Source organism: Homalodisca vitripennis, chromosome 5, assembly GCF_021130785.1.
Source record: "Homalodisca vitripennis isolate AUS2020 chromosome 5, UT_GWSS_2.1, whole genome shotgun sequence".
Taxonomy (NCBI): Eukaryota; Metazoa; Arthropoda; class Insecta; order Hemiptera; family Cicadellidae; genus Homalodisca; species Homalodisca vitripennis.
Genome location: NC_060211.1, coordinates 116876628 through 116903510, shown reverse-complemented (window position 1 = coordinate 116903510; position 26883 = coordinate 116876628). Strand labels below are relative to the sequence as shown.

General features: G+C 32.5%; 1 protein-coding gene across 5 annotated transcripts in view; it reads left to right on the top strand.

The window, feature by feature from the left end:
* LOC124362790 (protein split ends) overlaps nt 1–26883 on the top strand; it is a 139463-nt gene that overhangs the window by 66984 nt on the left and 45596 nt on the right. For all 5 annotated transcript variants that reach the window (XM_046817581.1, XM_046817580.1, XM_046817582.1 and 2 more), the window contains one exon: nt 25446–25634. In XM_046817581.1, coding sequence (XP_046673537.1) covers nt 25446–25634 — 189 coding nt within the window. The remainder of the gene's footprint in view (nt 1–25445; nt 25635–26883) is intronic.

Here is a 26883-nt window from a genome sequence, read left to right as displayed (position 1 = left end):
GTGATGATGTGTGGCCCTGTGTGTGTGTGTTGTGTGTGAGTGTGTGTGTGAGTTGTGTGTTGTGGTGTGTGTGTGTAGCTGTGTGTGTGTGTTGAGTGTAGTGTGTGTGTGTGTGTGTGTAGGGCTGTGTGTGTGAGTGTGTGTGTGTGTGTGTGCTGGTTGAGTGTTGTGTGTGTGAGTTGTGTTGTGTTGTGTGTGTGTGTGTGTGTGTGTGTGTGTGTGGTGTGTGTGTGTGTGTGTGTTGTGTGTGTGCTGTGTGTGTGTTCTGTGTTTGTTTGTTTGAGTATGTTTGTTTGTTCTGTTTGTTTGTTTGTTTTGTTGGTTTGTTTGTTTGTTTGTTTGTTTGGTTATGTTTGTTTGTTTGTTTGTTTGTTAGTTAGTTTGTTTGTTTGTCTCTGGTTCTGTTTGTTTGTTTTGTTTGTTTGTTTGTTGATTTGTTTGTTTGTTTGTTTGTTTGTTTGTTTGTTTGTTGTTTGATTGTTTGTTTGTTTGTTTTTGGGTTTGTTTGTTTTGTTTGTTTGTTTGTTTGGTCTTGTTTGTTTGTATTGTTTGTTTGTTTTGTTTGTTTGTGTTTGTTTGTTTGTTTGTTATTTCGTTTTGTTTGTTTGTTTGTTTGTTTGTTTGTTTGTGTGTTTGTTTGTTTGTTGTGTTTGTTTTGTTTGTATGTTTGTTTCTGTGTGTTTGTTTGTCTTGTTTGTTTGTTTGTTTGTTTGTTTGTTTGTTTGTTTGTTTGTTTGTTTGTTTTGTTTGTTTTGTTGGTTGTTTGTATGTTCTGTTTGTTTGTTTGTTTGTTGGTTTGTTTGTTTGTTTGTTTGTTTGTTTGTGTTGTGTGTTTGTTTGTTTGTTTGTTTGTTTGGTTGTTTGTTTGTTTGTTTGTATGTTTGTTTGTTTGGTTTGTTTGTTTGTGTGTTTGTTTGTTGTTGGTTTGTTTGTTTGTTTGTTTGTTTGTTGTGTGTTCGTTTGTTTGTTTGTTTTGTTTGTGTGTTTGTTTGTTTGTTTGTGTTTGGTTTGTTTGCTTTGTTTGTTTGTTTGTTTGTTTTGTTTGTTTAGTTTGTTTGATTGATTTGTTTGTTTGTTTGTTGGTTTTTGTTTGTTTGTTTGTTTGTTGTTTGTTTGTTTGTTTGGTTTGTTTGTTTGTTTTGTTTGTTTGTAGATTCTGTGTTGTGGTTTGTTTGTTTGTTTGTTTGTTTGGTTTGTTTTATGTTTGTTTGTTTGCTTATCGGTTTGTTTGTTTGTTTGTTTGTTTGTTTGTCTTTGTTTGTTTGTTTGTTCTGTGTGTGTTGTGTTGTTTGTTTGTTTGGTTAGTTTGTTTTGTTTTGTTTGTTTGTTTGTTTGTTCGTTTTGTTTGTTTGATTTGTTTGTTTGTTTGTGTATGTTTGTTTGTTTGTTTGTTTGTTTGTTTGTTTGTTTGTTTGTTTGTCTTTGCTTTGATTTCGTTTGTTTGTTTTAGTTAGGTGTTGTTTGATTTGTTTGTTGTTTGTTTGTTTGTTTTCGTTTGTTTGATTTGTTTGTTTGTGTTTGTTTGTTTGGTTGTTTGTTTGTTTGTTTGTGTGTGTTTGTTGTTGTTTTTGTTTGTTTGTTTGTTTGTTTGTTTGTTTTGTTAGTTTGGTTATGTTTGTTTGATTTGTTTCGTTTGTTTTGATTGATTTGTTTGTTTGTTTGTTTGTTTGTCGTGTGTTTGTTTGTTTGTTTGTTTATTTGTTTGTTCTGTTTGTTTGTTTGTTTGTTTGTTTGTTTGTTTGTTTGTTTGGTTGGTATTGTTTGTTTTGTGTGTTTGTTTCGTTTGTGTCTGTTTGTATGTTCTGTTTGTTTGTTTGTTTGTTTGTTTGTGCGTTTGTTTGTTTGTTTGTGGTTGTTTGTTTGTATGTTTGTTTGTTTGTGTTTGTTTGTTTGTTTTCTGTGTTTGTTTAAAACACACACAAATACATCACTCCCTGGTATTTATTTAAAACTGTTTTGTGTGTTTCCATGTATACGTCTAATTGAACCATAAATAATTCTTAGTATTGTCTTCTACAGTACAGATTTTGAAAAAAGATTGTCTTGAAACTGCAATGAATATCTTCGGGATGGTTGCTTTCTTGTCTTAAGCAATTTATTCTTTACCTGTTACTGAACTTAGAATGAATTTCTTAATCTTATTTAATTTATTGCCGAATACAATTGTTATAATATGTACATTGAAAGCAAGCCAGTAATCCACCAAAGTCTAATCTTGTAAGATTGTTCCTGAATATGAGTTACAATATCTGGGATAAAGTAGTAAAAACTACTTTAACATAAAACTCGTAAGGATTAATTTTAGTTGTACCTCTCTATCATATGGAACTTGGGTTTTATTTGCATGGAGGACACAAAAAATTTATATTACTGATGCTCCTGGTTTCCTGTCAGATTGTGCAAGTTTTTTGCTTTGTAGAAATCCTTCTTTATGTGAGTTACAGTGTCATCTTTTATTAGGACTCTTCTATATTTGTTGCTGTTTTTTACAGATAATTAGAGCGAGATAACAAAAAGTTTGTTTCTTGTTTGTTACATTCTTCTTCTTCTATGGGACGGCCTACTGCCATGCACTTAAGCCTCAAGGGCCTTTTGCGCACCCCGGAAGCACACCATTAGGCATACCAGTCTATGGTTTCACCCCACCGAAAACAACCTAGATCAGGTCCTCCTGGGGAAATTCACCACCCTTGTCCAAACTACCAAAGATGGCATACCGCTCCCTTGCTATTGAAAGGCAATCAAAGAGTAAGTATTTGGCAGTTTCATCCTGCTCATCACAAATTCTACAGAGCGGATCCTCCTGAAGGATGCTGTCTCTGTGAAGATGCTTCTTCAGGTGACCATGTCCCATGATCAGACCTATAACCCGAGAAGACATTAATCTATTTAGTGAGAGAAAGTCAGATGCCACTCTGGAGGAAGGTGAATGTAGTACCATTCTGCTCATTGTCATGCCCGTATACAACCTCCACCTTCTCTCATGTTCAGCGCGAACCCATTTAGAGACAGCCCCAAAGGATTCACTCCTTGGAATACCGCAGAACAGTTGAGAGGGCCTGTCATAATTGACGCTGAGCCACGGTTAGCTCTTTCATTCCCAGAGATCTCCTTATGACCAGGTGCTTGTTACATTAGTTTCAGTTATGTTTTGGTCAGTGTGGATTTTATAGAATATTTTTTAATCATAATAGATTTCACTTATTCATGTTGTGCCATCCATAAGCTCAATTAACCCTTTCTTTTACATTGTAGTAGTAGATTTTTATAAGAGGTTCTTGAATTAAGGGGGGCAGCTATTGCCATTCATAGTCTATACATCTGATGAGTAAAGACTTTACATTTTTATTCAGGTGAATAAATGTACAAAAGTATGTAAAATTTAAAACTATTATATCATCACAAATTCTAAAATCAGTGAATAAATCATAATATTAAAACTATTGTTTTACCTTAAGACAATTTAAAAACTTTCTGCCTGAGTTTATTATTTTAAATACCATATTTTGATTATGTTTAGTAAATTTTGGATATTCATGTGTTGTAAGAAATTCAATTCCGCACTATTGAGAACCAGTTGATAACATAAAAATATTTTTATACTGCAGACTAACCAGTCTCTATGCGTATGTTGTACCTCTCACAGAGTTGCGTGTGAAATTTCAAATGGAGATTTTAAACTAAAGAAGACCATTAAAACAGTTAATTCGGTTATACAAAATTCTACATTATCAGGTTGGTGATGTTTTCTAATTGTCACAAATAACTTTACTACAACTGGTCAAACCAGATAAGTGAATCTGTTTTTATACAATCATGTCTTTGCTGGGTGGTAGTTCTATCAATACCATGATGTTTACATAGAACTCACTATCATGCATATTTTAGCATATAACAAAACTTTTTTACAAAATAATAGGCTTGCACCTTACTTAACTATATAATCAACAATAACATCAGTAATAAACTACAATACATGATATACGGGTATTTATATTTTGATTATTGCTCATTTGAGATGTCCTGGATGCAGACAGACAGGCAGTCATTCAGAAAATAAATTTTTACATTCCCCAGAAGACAAAAGAGAACTTTTTCAATTGATAAGTTTCAATGATGCTCAGCCAAATCTCATGGATGGATATGCAACATCGTAGAATTCATTCTTTTTCCTGAAAGAATCAGGAAACTTTGAAAGGGTAACAGGATTTCGGATATTTGCCATCGTTATATGTTACACAAGGTTTGGGTGATTGGAATCTATCCTCTTCGTCAGGTGGGGAAGTTATTAATACATACAAAAATAAAGAAGAGAAAGAAGCAAAGAAGGGAAAGAAAAGGGTTCAAACGGTCTGTTATACCTTTTGTGACATATAACGATGACAAATGCCCAAAATCCTGTTATCCTTTCAAACCTTCCGTCGTCAGTAACAAAAACTTGAGTGTCTTAAAGCATTTATGATATTGAAATGGGCAACATAACTTTTTAACTACTGATATTATAATTTTAACGCCCTTTGAACAAAGTTATATTTTAAACTTAACAAAATTAGAAGAAAACATATATTATGGGTACTTAAGTATGCCACAATGCTCACTTACCCTTTCAATTTAGTGTTTGATTCAAATTAGTTAAAAATATATTATATATCCTTAACATTATATCTACATTGTATTAAGGAGTATATAATGAACTAGCTGTATCCCGCGGCTTCACATGCTTTTCGTAAGCTTTGCCCGTGTATGTGCACTTCTGGTTCAAGTGAATTATATTTACAGTGCCGATGTCGAGTTTGCCTTGTTGCCACGATCAAGAAAATCTGTGTATGTTTATAGCCATCATACACTTACATGTAATTTATTATAAAGTGGTCTTAACACTCAAACTTTAAGTTCAATCAGAAATTTATCTTCAAGACAAATATACATAACTGTCTCGTAATTGCAGTTTTTAGTGTGCAGGCGCTTTGAAAACTTGTATCTTTTGCAGCACTGCGTGGTGGCGAATTACATCAATGGGCATAGTATATAAACCTTCTCTGTGGAAAAATACTTATACATACAAATTCATAATGGTCGGTTAAATAGTTTACGATTCCATAAAGGACAAACACACAAACATTCATTTATATATTTATATACAGTGATGTGAGTCATAATTCTAAATTTTTCAAAATTATGGACACAAGAAACTGTATTGCTCACATTTGAAACAATTCTATGTACTTTCTTGTGCCAAATGAAAGCATTTTTAGCACTATTACTGTTTCTCCTAAGTGTCATGTTTTTCATTTTATTACATGGAAATGGAAAAGTCATATTATGTTGTGATCAATATTTCATTTCTGACGTATTTTGATTGCCTGATTAGGTATGTAACTAGTTAATTTTTTGGGAGGCTACCTTAGCATCCCAATTTAGACGACCATCCATGTATATTGCTAATAGTAGCAGGTTCTATATATACTTATTATCAAGGGTACAGTTTCCATTAAAGATAAAAGGTACCTGTAAAGATTAAATTTTCTGTTTTACTGTTATTCAATGCCAATGGTTTGTTTTAAACTATTTTATAGCTTCTGCCCATGATCATGTTCTAAAATTAGTTTCCAAATTTTCTTTTTAAAATTGTTGTATTATCTGCATATAATGCAGACCTACATGAAATATTAAATGAAAAATAATTTATTGCTAGAACAAACAGAATGGTTCGAGTACTGACCCTTTAGGTACCCCTAGTAAAACATTTTGGAGACCTGACTGGTTTTTATTTTGTAAGACCGTCTTTTTAGTATTTTGTAGATATGATGAAAATAACATTATTTTGTTTTTAAAATTCAGGATAACCTGGTTTTTATAGTTTCAACTTGCTTTTACTGTGTTTAAACTTGCAAGAAAACCAAATTAGTCAGGACAAAAAAAGTCACTTATGGTAAAAAAAATCTGTAAAATTGTTCTTGATACTTAACTATTTTACTAAATAGTTCAACTAAGGAGATTGGTGGGTAGCTTGAGAGGTTAGACTTGTCTCCTTTTTAAAAACAATTGGCATCTTATTTGTTATTTTTAATGCTTGAGGAAATGTTCTTTAATCTACCATGTTATTAAATGAATAAGGATCTGTAGTATTATGTCTATGATGTATTTTATTATTTTATTGGTAAACTCATAGTAGTATAGCCTTCACTTTTAGAGGTACTCAGTCTTGGTATATAGCATAATATATAACTTCTATAACTTTTTTCTGTTTAAAAATATTATTTGTTACACCATTATTGTTTACATAGGTCTCTAAATATTAAAGAGTAAAGTCATTTCATTGTGCTCGTATTTATTATATTATAGAAGCTGGATTTGTAAAGTAGTAGTCATTCCAAGTTTTAGAATCAATTTGTTTTACAAGTTTTTCTTCAATCTCCTTTTCTGAGTTAATTATTTTCCAAGCAGCTTAACGTTTATTCTTTAAATTTATAATATATTTCTCATTGTAAAATTTTCAATAGAATGAGGTGTCTGATACCAAACGCTGAAATAAAAAGGAAGATAACTGGAGCTAAACATTCAAATTGAATTAACCCTTCCTACCATAGCTACTTTAGGTGTAATGGTTTTGGTTGAAGTACATTTCTTTATAACAACAGTATGGAGCACCAATTGTGTGAAAGTTTGTATAAACTACGGCATAGTGTGATAAATGAGGTTCAATAACATTACAGGTTACGTTTTCCTTATTTACATTGGTAACTATACTATCAAGGCATATAAAGGAAACAGGATGTTTCCAGACATTGCCATTGTTTTATGATATTGACATTGGTTGTGTTTTCGTAAATAATGTAATACATTGAAGAAGTGCGCATACCAACTATAAACTTTATACAACATTTCCGTCAATAAAACCCTTATATAATTAGTTAAACAAACTTACAAGGAGTTCAAGTTGTTAACAGTGGTATTTGTGAATTAATAAAGTATGGTTTGTAAACATTGGGTGGATTGAAACTATTACTAATTTTTTTATTGAAAAAATCACAAAATAAATGGATTTGATCAAATATTTATTGAAAGTCTAGTATTGATGTAAAATAAGTATCAAGATATATTCATGTAGGTAATTAGCTGGACAGAATACACAATATTTAACATAAAGTCTGTAATTAATATAATTCATGAAGGAAACAGATCAATGCTGATGGATGTTTGTTTTTCGCTTTTCAGTCACAAAACAAACGATATTAAATCATCGGCTCTTCAAATTACATACCGACCTGTGCAAAGGCACACTAAATAAATACCACTATTATAATACTGTAACTGTAAAGAACATATATTAATATTGGCATCTCATTTTTCATTTAATCTATTGTTATAAAAAGAAAGTTCTGCAATGTGTTTTTCCCACCATTGGTTTTATATGTAAATGTTAGAGCATTAATCAGTGTATTCAGTATTTCTCTATCTAAATCTCGCTTTCATATAAAAGTATTAATGTGCTGTTTAAAAGTTATGAAAAAGGACAGGGATCACTGACTTGAAGCTCGGTTAGTTAATTTAGAACAAACCCGTAAAGGAAACAGGATTTTTCCGGACATTTGCCATCGTTTAGTGAAACAAGAAAACAGTAACACTACGTTTCGAGATCTGCAATCTGATCTCTTCTTCAGGTAAAGAACTAACCTAATACATAATTACAAACTAGGTTAAAATAAACAAATCTTACCTACATGTTGTTTGTCAACTTCACTAACTCTAAAGACATGCACTTAATACAAAACTATACCAAACACTAATCATTAAAACTAAACTACGGAATACAGGTCACAATACGTCTTCACTCGTCTACTAACCACCTACGACTGACCAGAGGGACTAGCCAATGGTAATCGTGACGGCTGGCTAAAACAAGATGGCGGAAATACAAGGGAAGGGGGACAGGAATGGGCCCTTTCGTTATTATTGATTCATGCGAGATGAACTTCTTAAAACCATATTGTGACTCCGCATTGGTTTATTACAAATATCCGATCCGTTTGATACTTTTGGTTTTCTCTTTAGTTCATTTTTTAGAATTGGCAACCAAAGCGGCCTAATCTCGACTGATGGTTGACTGATTGGTTGGTCTGCCAATTTAATGTATGTTGCCTCAATTAATTTCCTTTTGAAGAAATGTGGTTCCCGATGTATTATGTGGGCTTCATCCCAATTCATATGATGGTCTTCGGACCAACAATGGTGTGCAATTTTTGACTTCTGTGAAACCCTTTCTCGTGTTTTCTTTGTTTTCTTTTATCCTTAGGTTTAGTGGTCTTTTTGTCTCGCCTATGTATTCCCTATTGCAGCTACATTTTATACTGTAAACACAGTTTTTGGAATCCTGTGTGCCATTTTTTGGTTTTGTTTTTACGAGACTTTGTCTAAGAGTGTTGTGTGTTTTAAACGCGGTTCTAATGTTGTACTTTCTACCTACTCTTCTAATTTTCTCCGATAATCCCGGCACATAAGGGATTGACATAAACGCAAATTTATCAAAATTCTGTTTTTCTGACTCAGGAATGATTCTTCTGGTTCGTTTGCACTTATTAATTACTAATTGAGGGTATCCATTGCTTCTGAGATCCGATTCAATTTTCTTAAATTCTTCTTTTAGTCCATCTTTATCTGAGCACAAGCTCTTTGCTCTATCAAACGAGTAGGCTACTCCTTCTTTGACAGATTTTTGATGGTTGGATTGATAATTTAAATATTTTCCTGTGTGTGTTATCTTTCGAAAAACAGTTGTCTTAAGGACATCCCTATCTCTTAATACACACACATCCAAAAAGGGAAGCTTGTTTTGGACTTCCACTTCCATTGTGAGGCGGATGGAAGGAAAAATACTATTAATGTGATTCAAAAAATTATTTAATTCAATGTCTCCATGAGAAAAAATAACAACTAGGTATCATCCACATACCTCCACCAAATCTTCGGTTTGAACTGAGCTGAAGCCAAAGCTTTTCGCTCGAATTCCTCCATTAAGATATTGGCGAAAATAGGAGACAGTGGAGAACCCATTGCCATCCCCTCATCTTGACGGTAAATTTTACCCTCTAACTCAAAATAATTGCATTGAGTGCATAGTTCTAACAGTTCCATAATTACTGGCGCGGGAAGTTTAGTTCTATCCTTTAATGTGTGAAGGATACCCGTAAATTTTTTACACCCCTTAACTACTGCATAGTTTGAACACGTTTTGTAGTTGACACTCCTCCCTCAGACTTATGTGAAATAGGCTATGATTTAATCTTTAAGACAATGTTTTAACCTGGTTCAAAACAACACATTTTACCTGCATTACTACTCAAATATAATGAAATTAGCGATGTCATGCTGTAAAAATGAATGAATGAATGTTTATTCCATCAACTGTACATGAAATACACTTAAAAAAGACAATAGTAAAGCACTAAACAGAATTGTTTTGAAAACAATAGTTTACTAGTTATCTAGATAAGATATTACTTAAATAATTAATAAGGAATAAAGCCTGCATGGGCATTCAGTCTGTGCACAGGCTTCAGTTGATCATCCGCCACGATAACTTTACATAAAGAACTTGATGTCTTTAATAGCATTTAATAAATAGAATGTGCTAGAATTTTGAACATAAAATTTATAATTTAAAATAAGAGAAAGAAAACACGATTTAATATGAAAACTGGCTTATTACTTGTAGTAAAAAAATAATTCAGTGTTGGTTTATCTATAACAATGCAACGGCATCACATCATATATATTAAAATATCAAAATATTTATATTATGAGTAAATTGTTGTATAAATAATATAAAAACCGGTCTTGAGGTCATTAGAGTAAGCTTTAATTAAATTAAATATTGTGTATATGTACAATATTTACAATTCTCACCACTGGTGTTTGGTAGTTTGTCAATACATTTTAAATTTTTAAATGGTACTAAAATTCAAGGTAGAGAAGCTAACAATGGGCTGTAAATAGAAGAAGCTTTTAATATGGTTACATAAGTATTTACCAAACTGCTACACATAGTAGACTGAACAATACTTTTCATATTACCGGAAATCACTGCTATAAAGAAAACTGTGAATGTCCTTTAGAGTGGTGAAAATAATAAATAGCCAGCTGTATGTCAGGAAATGGGTTAATAGGAGAATAGCGTTGAGAGCACTTAGTTACCTTGATTGTTCAGCAGTGAAAGGATTAAGTGTAAATAATATTAGTTATTTAAAATATCAAATAGTGTGACAGAATCTGTACAATGGTATAATTTTTATGATTTGATTTTGTGTGGTGTAAGTATTTGAGCCAACTAAACCTAAATAAATATTAATTTAGGAATCTTGAACTTATGCTACATATAAAAAAGGATTAAATACTACATAAATATAAGAAAGTTGGTGCAAAGTGCCTTGCTCAAAATCTATTCATGCATAGCTGTTAAAACTCCCTGTATTACTACTCAAGTCATTATAAACAATTGACTTAAAAATAAATATGGGGTTCAAAATAATCTTCAAGATTAGTAGAATGTCAAATATTTTGATTTTCAAAAGTAATGAAAATAAACCTTAAGATTTTTTTTTAATCAACTTTTCCTTTGTTATAATGGTGTAGAGGACTAATTCTTCCTTTCTATAGGATTTTAGGAGAAATGAATTTTCCTTACAATCTGGAATAAACTTTTATCACAAAACTGGAAACACCCCTAACATAAATAAATAATATTTATTATTATTTTATTTTATTGATAACTTTATTAAGGACCAGGCAGGGCTTTCTTAAAATTCTGTTAATTTTTTACTGCTTGTACAATAACTCTTGACAGAAAATGTAAACTAGATACTTGTTGAAATTTGTTACATATTATTCGTATTGACCCAAGGAAGAACTGTATTGGTTTTTGGGTCAAAAGGTCAATGGAATTAAGTTTTTTTCGTTTGTCTGTGGGATGACTATTTTTATGTTCGGTCGAGTCCTTCAATGCTCAGTTGTATCGCTCTATTAGTTTTAGTTTTAAGTGCTATAAAAATTTTTTTGTGAATTAAGAGTGCTCCATATTCATATTTTACACATTCAGAAGACCAGGGACAGTCTTTGTTGTGTTATCATGACATGGCCATTGGTATTGATAGGACTAAAAAGATTTCTTTGAACACTTAAATTAATTTATTAATCATTAAGCTCATTGCATTTTAATTATATCGTTATCCCAGTAAGTGAGATACTAGATACAACATCTAGCATGATACTGTAATATGTATAACATTAATGTATAATTTATATATATATATATATATATATATATAAAATTTCAATAAGCATTGAATCACAAAAAAAACTTGCTCTGCCGGGACTCGAACCCGGATCTCTCACTTGCCGGGTGAATGTGCTACCGTTACACCACAGAGCCCTTACTTTTTACGATTCAATTATTTAGTATTTGGCCGTGTCTTTCACATATGTGTTTAAATAACCAAACTAACATATGATCGGAAGACCAAATACCTGTCAAATGACTTTTATTTTCATTACATTTGTATAATTGGCAATAGCCTAATTTAATTTCAATAAGCATTGAATCACAAAAAGTGTATATATATATATATATATATTAGTTTAATGCATTTAAATCCAAAATAAAATTGGAATATTATTTAACCTGCTTATGTAAGTCTACATCCAATATATCTGATGTCTGTGAAAAAGTAGTAAAAATGTTAATTATGTTGATGCTTAATGAAATAACATCAAACAGTGCAGAAACATACTGGCTTTACACATTTTTGGATTTTGTGGAAAACTGTGAAGAAAGGTGAAAAAACCACATAACATGTCTGAAAAGAACTTTCTTTAACTTTTGACATTTTTGAAGATGAGGCCATATCCTTTGGTTTACATGTTACCCAAAAATTTAACTTGTAATGTATATTTCGTAAATGTTCTTGTTGTTTACATCACTCAGCCAAGTTACAATAAAAATATTGTTTTAGTTCAAAAAATTGAAATTTTTATTTATTAACTAAATAAAGTAAATTACAAGCCGTAAAAATCTTTTTAACACAAAATCTTTAGTGTTATAACCTATTACTTGAAGAGAAGAAATTAATTCAACAAACAAGTATGATGCCAATAACAATGGTTAGTAAAGATTAATAATCGTGGATGGAATTTGTTTATGATAAATATTAACAAAACTAACACTCGTAAGTAAGAAGATTCATTTCCTATAGTTGATCCCTTAGGAAATTGAATATATTGGTATTTAAGTTGTTATACAGACCTTTAAAAATAAAAAAAAAAATATTGAATTGAACTAAAAGTTGAACACCTAGTAAATTTTGTTCTTTTCCACGTGAATTGTATGCTGAATTTGACAACACCACAGCAGTTGATCCAGTTTCACTTAAATTTTCAAAATGTTTTACTAAAGATATAATATTGGTGTTATATGATGTAACAGTCTAAACTCAGAAGTAGCTGTACATGCTGCAGTTGCACTTTCCATTAACAAAAATATTTTGAGAGCATGTTCTTGTAAAATAAAATATCTATCTTGTCAATTTTTTGAACTCAAGTAAACCAATAGTATAACTACTTAATAACAAATAATCTTTTGATTAAGATAGTTTGTTTACAAATAATAAGAAGTTTCAGTGAATTTTAAAAAGAATTGGTAAGTGAAAGAGAATGGAAGATTTATCATAACACACACATGTGGCTAGTTCATGGTTAAGTGCAAAATGATAAACATTTAAAAGTATTAGTACTTAATTTTACCATTTAACTATCTGTAACATGTATGATTAATCACTTTTTTTAAACCAACATTCAAAAATTATTTTAACAAATCTAACACGGTACAAAAAAAATCAAGCCTGTAATTGAAGAAGAGGTTGAGAAGAATTGAGAAGCGATGGTCAACTGGAAACACTCGCTAAACTTTTTTGGGATTTGATATAATGAATTTAATACTTGATCAATGTTACAGTATAAACACAACAAATATGGTTGCACAACAACATTTAAATACTGTAAGCAAGGACAGTAGAAACCTGGATGTCTTGCCAAGGTTAATAGTAGGACCAGTCAGCAGGATTCACTGTTGTGCTGTGAACAGTTGTTTCTGTCACATTATTGTTGTCATATTATAAATACAAAGGCTGTATTTTATTCTGTCACTTTAAGTAGCTGACATACTTCACCAGTGTTATAGCCCCATCAATGTCTTCAAATTCCACTCAACTTTACTGTTCTAGATGCTTATTTTATTTGACGTTTCTGCAATTCAGTTTTTTCCATCCTGTTTCAGCATTTGATCTTTGGCTGAGCGTTAGCGAAGCCCATCACTCGAGGGGCATAAATATTTCATTTCTGTCTGTCTGTCCGCACAATATCTAAAAAACTAACTGACCTGTAGACATTGTGCATGAAGCTTCATTTCTATACAAGCAAAACTGAGCTTGATAACCATTATGTCAACAATAAAGTAGGAGAATGAAAAAATTTGTAAACAACCTGAGTACAATCATATGAGTTTGTAACATGTGACTTATTAACATAATATGTACCTTACTAATGCAGTGAAAAATTATAAATTATAGAGTGGAAAGTCAATGTTAAAAGTGGCAAAATTTGATTTCAGCGCATTCTTTCGTTGTAGTACCGTCCCTAGCTCACCGGAAGTTCATTAAAACACTGCTATGAAATTTTATTCAATGAACAATTATATGAATGTATCATGTGGAAAGATATCTGGAGAAAGATTTCATCTGTCGACTTTAAATTTTGCATGCAAATTCATTTGTACATACTGAAGACAAAATTGAGTTCTATGATGATGGTTCATGTACAATGATTGAATTTGGCTAAGTGTCATTGAAGCCTATCACTAAATAGGTCAACACAATATCTGTTTTGTCTGTGAGAGAGGGAGGGGGTGTAAAAATTTGTTTTCTGTATTATTATCTGTCCATAAGACATCTCGATAATGAAATTAACTGTAGATTTGACATTTTACATAGAATCTCAGAGAAGCCTTTTATACCACTCCTACCTTATACTATGTATATATATCACGAGTTGGGTTTTTTTTTGTTTGAGCACACTTTGACTACTTCCCTACTACAGTTAGTTGTTATTAAGATAAAGCTTCAGATGCTGTGCTATGTTAAACATTTTAAGTCCTGGAGACAATGATTGAAGACCTTTATACAAATCCAAATTTAATATATGATTTTAGATAGAATGTACTGTTCCCACCAATATAACCATTAAAGTAATCATGTACGGGTAATACAAAAGTTTGTAACAAAGAAAGTTGACTGTAAGAATTGTCTTGATAGCAACCCCAGGGGATGACTGTACATTGGTACTGTTGCAGAGGAAGAAAAATAAATTGTTCCAATAATTTGATACCTAGAAAGTCCCCCTTTAGTATATAATAATTCCTGCTCACTCGGTTGATGTCTTGTTTCATATTCACTAAGAATAGGAATAGTTCTTCCATAGGTAGTGTATTCTGAATCATAAGGTGAAAATTCAGGAATTTTTAAGTCGCAGCACACAAGGTACCTAATTCAGTCGACGAAAGTCTACACCATTTTTACAGGATGAATTACATGACTAGTAACTTTTCAATTACCATATCAATGTCAACTGCATGCACTATATATTATACTGACCATAATTGTGTAATGATACGTTCATAATGAAATTACTGTAATAGACTGCTAGTAACTGATGTAGAAATGTTTTAACTCTCATAATACTGAAACCTAAAATTATTTTTCTATTTACATTGGTTAATTCAATTTTAATTTGAATATTCTTACTGAGTTTATTCAATTTGCCACTGAACTTGTGAATTACAGTAATACACCCATTTCAGGTCATATGAAGTACAGAAAAATATATTGTGTTGCCTACACTTATTATTTCTTAATTTTTGCTGGTAATGCTTTTTTTAACAAAATATTTATTATATAAATAAATCTATTTGCACGTTCACCCATTCCAATAAAAGATTTAATAATAAACCCAAAGCCAACTGTATGTATTTAAATAATATATAGAAAGTTCACCTTATAAAGCACATAAGTAATGTGCTTTACCTTTTGTTCTATAATAATATATTTCATGAGAGATATATAAGGAGACCAAAACAAAGTAATTAAACACCAGTTAAGAAAGTAAGGAGAAAGTATATTACTGAATGAATATAAAATCTATATGCCAAAGGTTAAGGAAATAAGCTTCCAAGTTGTTATCATTACTTAAACTTAAGCTCATAAAGATTAAAAAATTTTAAGTAAATAGTGTGGCAAACTGACATGGTTCATATTTTTTGGTGTTAGTATATGGTACTCACCTATGTCTAACGTTGTCTATTTTAATGTTTTGGCCTTTTTTTAGGAAATCTGAATCAATCTAGAGGATTTATAGTATATAATTTACAAAATGACCTCTTAAAAAGGGCTTTTTAAACAGTTTTAAATAACTCAGTTGATTCTATTTTTGGGTTTAAAAAATGTTAAATATATTTTTTAATGAAATATAAAAAGACCTCTTCTTAATATGTATGTAATAATAAACTTTCTATGTGTAGTTATCATAATTGCTCAATAAACGCGAGAAGTAATCATAATATTACAGTTGTGTCACTTATTGTATTACATACAACCTGTGTTTGTAATATTTTTACTAAATACAAAATATTGACACAAAATGAAGTCTCCTAGAGTGGGTTTACTATTAGTATGAAACTAAGGGATTAAGTTATTGAATTAGCTTGATTGTCTCCCATAATCAGTCCTCTCCATGCCACTGTTATTGTGTGACTCAGTGTAAAAAGTGGGATGTGGACAGGACAGAGTAGGCAGTGTGCAGGTGTCCCAGACCAGACAGAGACTGGCCACACCTCATCCTTGAAGAGAGCTGACTGCCTTGTAGTCAAGGCTCCCCACATCCGCCACACACACTACACTCACTGCTTGCTCTACATCATCCTGGCCTGTACACTAACTTGAAATAATGAGCCTTGCTTCTTGCTGTATCAACCGACTACACACTACACTCACTGCTTGCTCTACATCATCCTGGCCTGTACACTAACTTGAAATAGTGAGCCTTGCTTCTTGCTGTATCAACCGACTACACACTACACTCACTGCTTGCTCTACATCATCCTGGCCTGTACACTAACTTGAAATAGTGAGCCTTGCATCTTGCTGTATCAACCGACTACACACTACACTCACTGCTTGCTCTACATCATCCTGGCCTGTACACTAACTTAGTGAGCCTTGCATCTTGCTGTATCAACCGACTACACACTACACTCACTGCTTGCTCTACATCATCCTGGCCTGTACACTAACTTGAAATAGTGAGCCTTGCATCTTGCTGTATCAACCGACTACACACTACACTCACTGCTTGCTCTACATCATCCTGGCCTGTACACTAACTTGAAATAGTGAGCCTTGCATCTTGCTGTATCAACCGACTACACACTACACTCACTGCTTGCTCTACATCATCCTGGCCTGTACACTAACTTGAAATAGTGAGCCTTGCTTCTTGCTGTATCAACCGACTACACACTACCTCACTGCTTGCTCTACATCATCCTGGCCTGTACACTAACTTGAAATAGTGAGCCTTGTTTCTTGCTGTATCAACCGACTACACACTACACTCACTGCTTGCTCTACATCATCCTGGCCTGTACACTAACTTGAAATAATGAGCCTTGCTTCTTGCTGTATCAACCGACTACACACTACACTCACTGCTTGCTCTACATCATCCTGGCCTGTACACTAACTTGAAATAGTGAGCCTTGCTTCTTGCTGTATCAACTGACTACACACTACACTCACTGCTTGCTCTACATCATCCTGGCCTGTACACTAACTTGAAATAGTGAGCCTTGCATCTTGCTGTATCAACCGACTACACACTACACTCACTGCTTGCTCTACATCATCCTGGCCTGTACACTAACTTGAAATAGTGAGCCTTGCATCTTGCTGTATCAACCGACTACACACTACACTCACTGCTTGCTCTACATCATCCTGGCCTGTACAACTTAGTGAGCCTTGCTTCTTGCTGCTGTATCAACCGACTACACACTACACTCACTGCTTGCTCTACATCATCCTGGCCTGTACACTAACTTGAAATAGTGAGCCTTGCATCTTGCTGTATCAACCGACTACACACTACCTCACTGCTTGCTCTACATCATCCTGGCCTGTACACTAACTTGAAATAGTGAGCCTTGCATCTTGCTGTATCAACCGACTACACACTACACTCACTGCTTGCTCTACATCATCCTGGCCTGTACACTAACTTGAAATAGTGAGCCTTGTTTCTTGCTGTATCAACCGACTACACACTACACTCACTGCTTGCTCTACATCATCCTGGCCTGTACACTAACTTGAAATAGTGAGCCTTGCTTCTGCTGTATCAACCGACCACACACTACACTCACTGCTTGCTCTACATCATCCTGGCCTGTACACTAACTTAGTGAGCCTTGCTTCTTGCTGTATCAACCGACTGACTACACACTACACTCACTGCTTGCTCTACATCATCCTGGCCTGTACACTAACTTGAAATAGTGAGCCTTGCTTCTTGCTGTATCAACCGACTACACACTACACTCACTGCTTGCTCTACATCATCCTGGCCTGTACACTAACTTGACATAATGAGCTTTGCATCCTGCTTTATTAACTGACTGTTTCGTTATTTCTTTAGTAAAAGTTATACTAGTATTGCCAGTTTGTAGTTAAGGGTTTTCATAAATTTGTAATTTATTAGCCTCCCAATATAAATCTTCAATAATAAATAGGAAAGTATTAATGAACAATTTCTATATTTCGGCTTAAACCATCTTCAGGTAATGAAACATGATAAATAGGCCTATAAGAATATAATAAACATAAACATCAACACAGAAAATGTAAATAAAGTATGAATTATGTAGAATGGTAAACATATAATATGATTTTATAAATTAACTTTGTTGATAAGTCACCTTAAGTTTAATCCATTTGGAAATTTAGATTTGGTGACGAGCTGATGGGCTTGTTTCATGATTCCAAGACTGTTTTTACTTAAATTTTGTGATATCTTATTTGGGTTTCACTGTAAATGTTTCTTCAAAATTTAAATTATGTTTTAAGCCATTTGCCACTACAGGTTGCTCTGTCTTTTTATGTTTATTTGCATACTTATGCCCTGTCATCCTTGTTCTTAGAGAGTTTATTATTGAGCCAATGTAGTCTTTAGGGTGTAACTTGCATTAAATTCAATAAACAATATTTTTTTATTCACATGATAAGTCTTCAAATATACTGTACAATTTTTGTGTAGATAGATTTTGTGTAATATATGTACTTGATAATGAAGGGATATACAGCTGTAGTAATGTAATAATATAGCATACAAATTCTAATAATGGTTTACGTAAATATTACTAATTACTCACATTAATACAAAAACAAAAATAAATAGTAGCAAAATAATAGTGTAATATTGCAACATAGTTATAGGTTGAAACAAAATTTGTAGACATCAAGTTCAAAATAGGATTGAGAGGTTTAGTTGATTGTTTGGAAAAATAAGTTTTGCTTCTTGAAACCTGTTCTTAAGACCACCCATTTGCTTCTTGAAACCTGTTCTTAAGACCACCCAATTGACATCTTGCAAAGAAAATAATGATTTAAAGTGGATGATACTGTGGAAAGTATTTCTTGGTTATTTATAAAATAAAAGTATAAAATAAAATATTTTGATACTAGCTGGCCCAACAGACGTTCTTGTGTTAAACTTTCAATATTTTTAATTGAGAAGAACTATTTGAAAAATACTAGACTTATTTCTGAGCAATTACTGTATTTATTAACAATCTTTTCCATGGGTATTAAATTTGTAAAGGACTACATTCATAAGTATGGTAATGGAATGTGATTGCTTTAGAACTATAATGTTTGTTTGCTGTACATAGTACTAGAGTATGTAATGTGTAAAAAACATTTAACATTATTTTTGTTTTATTTTGTTTTTACATCTTGGTCATGAACTTAATGAACTATACTCTGGTCAGAAGTACAATAGTAGAGTGTACAATATAATATATGTCAGTTTCAGTTTTAAAATAATGTTTGTTTAGCTTCATTGTGGCTGGTAGTGTCTTCAGTTCAGGAATTGCTTTTCAAAGTTATAAGGTCTGCACTCAAGAGTGTTTTACATGGTTCTACCTATAGTTCATAGGCATCAAGTGGTTTGTTGAATAGACACCTGCTTTCTAGGAAGCATTCTCAAAGAGATTTAGGTGATGTGGAGACAAGCCAAGTTTGAGGCATTTCTTCTGGTGTGGTTGTGCATATCTATAAAGGGTTATGTGACATTCATTTTTTATGAAGCAGGATAGACTAATGTGCACAGATATTGTATCTTCCAAAGTATGCTTCTAATCTAATCCAAAACTCCAGGAATGCTACTAATTAAAGGACATTTTGAATTGTAAAATGGTTTTAAACAGTCATGGAGCAGTGTTTTTAATATCATTATTATTTTATTGTGAAGCATTCAAAATGGATGTTTAGTTTATATGAAATTTTCTTCCATTTGCCATAATTCGCTATAGTGCTGAGGAAAATCTTCATCTCATGGTATAATGGAGAAATGATGATCATACACATAACCATGAATTTATTCAGTTAAAGCTAATAGAAATTTCATTGAAGAGCACATTAGAAATTAAGGGGAGAGTTCTTTTTAGTAATTTTATAATTTTAGTAAATTTGCTGGGGATAACCTGTATTTATCTTATTTAAGTGTAACTTTTGGACAAGTAACAGACATTCAGAATATTAAATTTTAATATTTCCTTCATTTTAAAATAGTATACCTCCACTATATAGGATTGTTTTATAATGCAGGGTGCGGCTGCATAACTACCTTTTTCCGAAACTCAATAAAAACTATTGTATGCATCAGAAAATATTTATTTATTTTTTATAATGTAGGTACATGTCTAAAGTTTTTATTTACATTGTTTTGAAGATCAAATCTGTTAGGTGACGTCCCCCATTCTCCATACATTGCGTAAGCCGATTTCTGGCGTTTGTCATGACTGTTGTTAGCGTAGCAGGTGTTATGTTGGCAATTTCTTCTTGGATGTTGGTCTTCAAATCTTGTAAGGTTCTTGGACAGTTCACATAAACATGGGATTTCAAAAAACCCCATAGAAAAAAATCACAAGGTGACAGATCGGGAGAGCGTGCCGGCCATTCCTAATCGCCTCTAATTGAGATAAGGCGATCTGGAAAGTTTTCCCTCAAAACAGCCATCGATGCTCTCGAAGTGTGTGCTGTTGCACCGTCTTGTTGGAACCAAGTGTCCCCCAAATCCAAATCTTCTAGCCGTGGGAAAAAAAATTCTGTAGCATGTTTACATACCGGTCCGAAGTCACTGTCACTGTAACCTCATTTTCCTCAAAAAACCAGGGACCAATAATTCCAGCTGAGGAAATTGCACACCACACTGTGACTTTCGGTGAATGCAAAGGCCTTTGATGCAATTTTCGAGGGTTGGTGTCAGCCCAGTAGCGCATGTTTTGTTTGTTAACGACCCACTCAAATGAAAATGGGCTTCATCGCTTAAAAAAAACAATAGCACCCTCGGGAACGACATCAAGAAGAAGCTCACACGCGTTCATCCAAGAATTGAAGTCACGTTCTGAAAGTTCCTGCACTATCGCCATCTTATAGGGATGAAAATGAAGATCATCACGAAGAATTCTTCTCACAGAACGATCGGATAGTCCAAGGGCAGATGCGTGTTTGCGCGCAGAACGCAGTGGTGATCGCAACATTGACGCTCTCACTGCTTCAATGTTCTCAGGTGATCTAACGGGCCGGGGGACTCCAGTTCTTCGTTTTGTCGCACTTGCAGTTTGTCTGAATGTAGTGACCCATGTAACAATTGATTACATGGTCTGGGACGGAAGCCAACGGGGCTAAATTAAAGCGATTCCAAAATGCACGCTGTGTTGCAATAACCGAACATGCGCTTGAAAAGTAGGCCTCAACGGCAAAGGCACGCTCCTCACTATTCCAACGCATGATGGTGACTGAACCGTGTCAGGACAAAACTTTACAGTACCCCCTCTTGAATGAGACCACTAGCGCTCCGCTATGACATAAACTAACTGAATGGCGCGCATTTAAAAAAAGGAAGTTATGCTGCCGCACCCTGTATCATTAAAATGAAATAATTGAAATAATAATTTATACACTACAATTCATATCATATTCAGATGAATAAGAAACACAATATATTATTTTTGAATTAAATGACAAGTCTAAGAGTTTTTGTAGTGATGTAGATTTGTTAATACTTAATTTTTGTAAGTTGTTTGCTTATCGTGTTATGGGAAAGAATGAGCATAATCCTAGTTTAGAGCTTTTAAAACTTATTGTGCTAGAGGACCTGTGGACCACTCTCTCTGGTATGTCTAAATTGGTCACTTGTTTTGTCTATAATGGTTGTTTTGACCAGTTAAAAGGTAAAAAATTAGGCTCAACCAAAACAATACCTAAAATAGCAAATTTGTAATGTAAAATGTCAGATGTAACCAAAATAAAACTTGAAAACACTATGCCTATTTCATATTGATTCTAGAGTTACTCCATATTTATTTATAGCTGATACAGAGATTGATGAATATCAACTGCTATGGTTGCAAATTTAAATTTGTTTTTATGTATTTTAAAGATTCAAATTTTTTTGTACAAGTTGCTTCTATCATCATAATTTAAAAAATCTAAACTTTTGTTGATAGTAGTGATTAAGGATTACTAACCTATACTGTACAGTATAGAAATTGTAAACAGTGACTGATACATTTTTACATATTGTGTCCTTCATTAGTTTTTGTATTTAATATCTGTGTTAGTGTATTTTTAAAAATAGACTTCGTTATTTAAGCATGAGGTGGATGGATATAATTAAAGGAGATTTTGTTTTGTGGTTAATAAAAATGTTTTACATTTTTGAGTATTGGAACTAAAACTAATTTGTTTGAATAGTACTATTGAAATAGAAGAAATGTACTCAAGAATTGTGAAGAAATGTTACACATGTACAAAAGTGGGATTCAGACAGTTCCAAGTAAACTTGTTAATCACGTTAAAGTGGTTCTCAAAATTTTCTAAACAAATGGCACAATCATCTAAAGATAAACTGTTGGCTGTACAAACTGATGTAGATTTTAACATAAATATTGTAAAGAAATCATATGAAACAAATTCATTTTTAAATGTTTTAAAATCTTGTAACCTGTACTGTCTGAATCAAGAAGCAACTAGAGGTAATGCATGTATAGACAATATTGCCACAAATGTATCTAGAGAACGTGTTGACTGTATAGTTGTAGAACCTCACTTATCGGATCACGCAGGGATTTTGGCAAAGTTTGGTTGTTTTAACCCAAAATTAAATGGTAATAAGGAAGTAAAATATGTTAGAAACCTTTCATATAATGCCACTTTAAATCTTAGGGAAAATTTAAAAGCTGTAGACTGGTCACATATTGGCAATTTTTCAGAGGTTGATCAAGCCTGTGATTACTTTATTACTAATGTGACAAACTCTCTCAATGAGTTTTGTAAAGTGAAGCAGATTAAAACTAACGCTTTGAAAATCCCACACCATAAATGATTTACTTTAGAGTTAAGAAAATTTGTGGTTGGCCTTTATGATAGGTTCAAAAGTAGCAAGGGTACACTTAATGAAAATTACCATAAGAAGGAATATTTAGGAGCTATAAAAGAGTACAGGTCCAAAATTAGGCAAGAAAAAATAAAGTCAAATGAGATCTATATACAAAATGCCACAAATAAATGTAAAGCAGCCTGGAATGTAATAAAAGCAGAAACTAACTCTGGCAATAACAATAAGTATGATCAGGCAGCAGGCATACAATGTGATACATTTAATGACTATTTTGTTAATTTAGTAAGTAATCTAGATATAGGTAGTGGTTTAAACACTGGTGTATTGGTAAACAATGCAATAGAACTTACAAATAATTACGTCTTGAATTCTAATAGGGCAATAGAGATCTTTAGTTGGAAAAAAATTGTAGATAGTGACATTTTAAAATTAGTATCAAACTTGAGCTCATCAAGGAGTGAGGACTATTACAGGATATCTAACAAAGTGGTGAAGGACATCATAGACATAATTTTAAGACCCCTCACCTTTATTTTTAATATGATTCTGGAACAAGGTAAATATCCAAAAGCTTTTAAGATAAGTAAAGTTACACCCATTTATAAAAAAGGAGATAAACTTAATCCATCAAGTTATCGCCCAATTTCCTTGATACCAATATTTAGTAAAATTTTAGAAGGGTGTGTAAAAATGCAACTAAATCTTTTCTTTGTACAAAATAATTTGTTCTGCAATCAACAATTTGGATTCATCTCTGGACGTAGTACTGTAAAAGCTGTAGAAAGAGTAGTGGAAAAATTTTTTTTTTAATTTTGAAAGTAAGTTTCTGACATCTGCAACACTGATAGATTTATCAAAGGCCTTTGACTGTATTTCTCATGAATTAATAGTGAAAAAATGGTTTTGTTATGGTATTAAGAATAATGAACTAAATCTTTTCAAATCATTCCTTAGTTATAGAGAGCAGATGGTTGTACAAGGGCAAGACAAATCTAATTTTAGAGAAATAAAAGTGGGTGTCCCGCAAGGTTCAGTGTTAGGACCTTTACTCTTCGTTATTGCCATCAATGACTTAGCTTTTAATACACCGTGTACAACAATATTGTACGCTGACGATACCACTCTTAAATTTTGATCAAAATCTTGATGAACTTGTTAAGTTAGAAAACCAGGCAGTTGAAAGGGCATTAGATTGGTTTGAGGCTAATAAACTTATGGTAAACAACAGCAAAACTGAAAAAATCATTTTCTCTTTGAATCACACAATATATAAAGACATTAAGCCTGTAAAGCTTTTGGGAATGTATCTAGATAGTAGATTAAGCTGGGATTATCACATTGAAGAACTGTGTAAAAAGCTGGCAAGGGTAACCTATCTTTTGAGAAAGTTAAAAAACTGTGTATCAAGAAATATGCTAATTATGGCCTACTATGCATTTTTTCAATCTCATTTGCGTTATGGCATAACCCTATGGGGTAACTCTTGTAATTCCGAAAAAGTTTTTGTATGGCAAAAAAAAGCCCTTAGGATAATAAAAAATGTTGAACCTAGGGCGTCGTGTGAAGAAATTTTTAAAGAACTAGAAGTAATGACCCTTTATAATTTATATATATATTGCTGTTTAATTAGTGTTAAAGAGAGTCAGTTGTTTAAAGTACGGCAGGAAGTACATAGATATCCAACTAGATCAAATTATTTCTTAGAATTGCCTCAAATAAAATTAGAGAAAACCAATAGAAGTCACATTAAAATGAAACTTAAATTTTTTAACAAATTACCTGAAAAGGCATGGACTGTACCCCTGCAAAGTTTTAAAAAAATAACAGAAAGGTGGTTTAAACAAAATGTTTTTTATTCAGTGAATGATTTTTTGAACTGTGATATTAGTAGCCTAAGATTTTAAATTATTTATTCATTTATTTATGATATTTTTAACTGTGTGTAGATTCAACTTTTAAACCTTACATTAACTTTAGTAAATAATTTATGTACATAGTTTAGTTTATTTATTGACTTTTCATATTTATTCAATTGACTTACATGAAAAATATGTGCCTAATATGTATTTTTTAAGGTTTATATGCTGTGATCATTGTAAATAATTAGCTATGACTTTGTCAATTGCATCTATGGATTGCCTAACGACAATAAAAACTTTGAATCTTGAATCTTAAACTTTCAAACAAAGATGTTAACTCTTATTTTTTAAGAAGTTGCCCATATGGAGTTGGCTAATATGCACTGAGCATAGATAACCATAAAGTTATGCTTCTATTGGGATGAATTGAGTTTGTGCAATATAAGCTCTGTCATCTGCAACTATATTGGAAATTGTCCAAGTATCTACTTGTATATGTTATCTTGATTATGGGACAACTCATTTCATATGTTGTTCACAAATAAAAAAAAAGTAAAAGAATACAGTTTTTAGAAAACTAAAAGATTAAGACTCTTGTAGTTATTTTGCTTTTTCTTTTAGGGTGGATTTCATTGTGTTACCTTTTCTAGATTTTTGGAAAAATTCTATGATAATCTACCTCGTGGATATAATGCTATTCCTGACATGCATAGAATGGAGCACTTTGCAGAGCGTATAACTTGTACGTAGGTGGAGCTGTACTTGGAGCTTGTGTATTCAGACGAATAATTTGTTATTTGATTGCAGGCCACCAGAGGAGATCAGCAGTTTTGAGAGATCTAGTCACTTCTATGAACGGGAGCGGGACCGGCGGGACGGTGATGCATATCTGCGGCGTGCATCATCTACGTACCATGTGACAGCCGCAGAACCCTTGCGTGGCCGTACTCGTGACAGGCACTATCGGAATGGACCTTATACGCCCATTATCGAGAGGTAATCAAAGAATGTTTCTAGATTGAACAACAATAACTTATATAAATAATATGTTTTTATTTTCAAATTTAATGAATTGCTTATGTACCTAGTGGAAAACTATTTTAAATGATGAAAAGTTTAAGCTTTAATTTGTGTGAGGTCTATCAAATGTTGTGTTTATTGTTGTTTATTTATTGTGTTTTGTATTGTGTTCATAAATTTGGAACTATGAAGACTTCAGATGTATAATCCTCATTTCCAATACTTATTGAAGCTAGAAGATGACTTGCTAGAAGTCGAAACTGTAGTAGTGTTATGACTGCAGTTTGAACTGACTTGCTAGAAGTCGAAACTGTAGTAGTGTTATGACTGCAGTTTGAACTGACTTGCTAGAAGTCGAAACTGTAGTAGTGTTATGACTGCAGTTTGAACTGACTGACTTGCTAGAAGTCGAAACTGTAGTAGTGTTATGACTGCAGTTTGAACTGACTTGCTAGAAGTCGAAACTGTAGTAGTGTTATGACTGCAGTTTGAACTGTTTGACAAAGGTACATGTTAATGTTATTAGAAACTGTTTCCTCAGAAATATCAATACGAGTATATGTTGGATGGATCGGTATTATAATGCAGATTCTCAGTAGGATAGTTAAAAAAAAAGGTTCAATGACTTTTTTATAATCCTTCTCAGTTTTACTGACAGATTACATTTGATTCTTAAATGAAATAAGAAAGGATAGTTATTAAAACTATGTCATTTTTAAATTTTCTTCCTTAGACTTATTTTCTACAAGACCCTTAAAATGGTATGCCGGTTGAACTATGCTTACATTGCTATTGTCCTCCACCTTCTCATGGGAGAGACCCTCCTAATAAGGCATTAATAGCGGTAACATGTAAATGTTTGGCCTTAAATCAATATGGGCATTTTTATATTTACTAGTTGATCTGTTATTTATTATAAAATACACAGTACACTAATAGTTGGATTGAGAGTGTTTAGCTTAAATAGATGTCTCTCTGATATTTACTATTTTTATAAATCTTGTATCCACTTTCAATGTAAATTCGTTTATTATTTTTCAAGATTTTGGAAAACTGAATAAAACCCATATAGAATTGTGTTTTTTAATTCAAAAACAGTAACATTCGCAATTTATACCATTTAAAGTTTGTTGATAGATGCTACAACTCATATTTAAAAGCTATATATAAAAAAACAACTACATAGGTTAAAAGCTCACAGACTTAATTATTATTTACTTTGGAA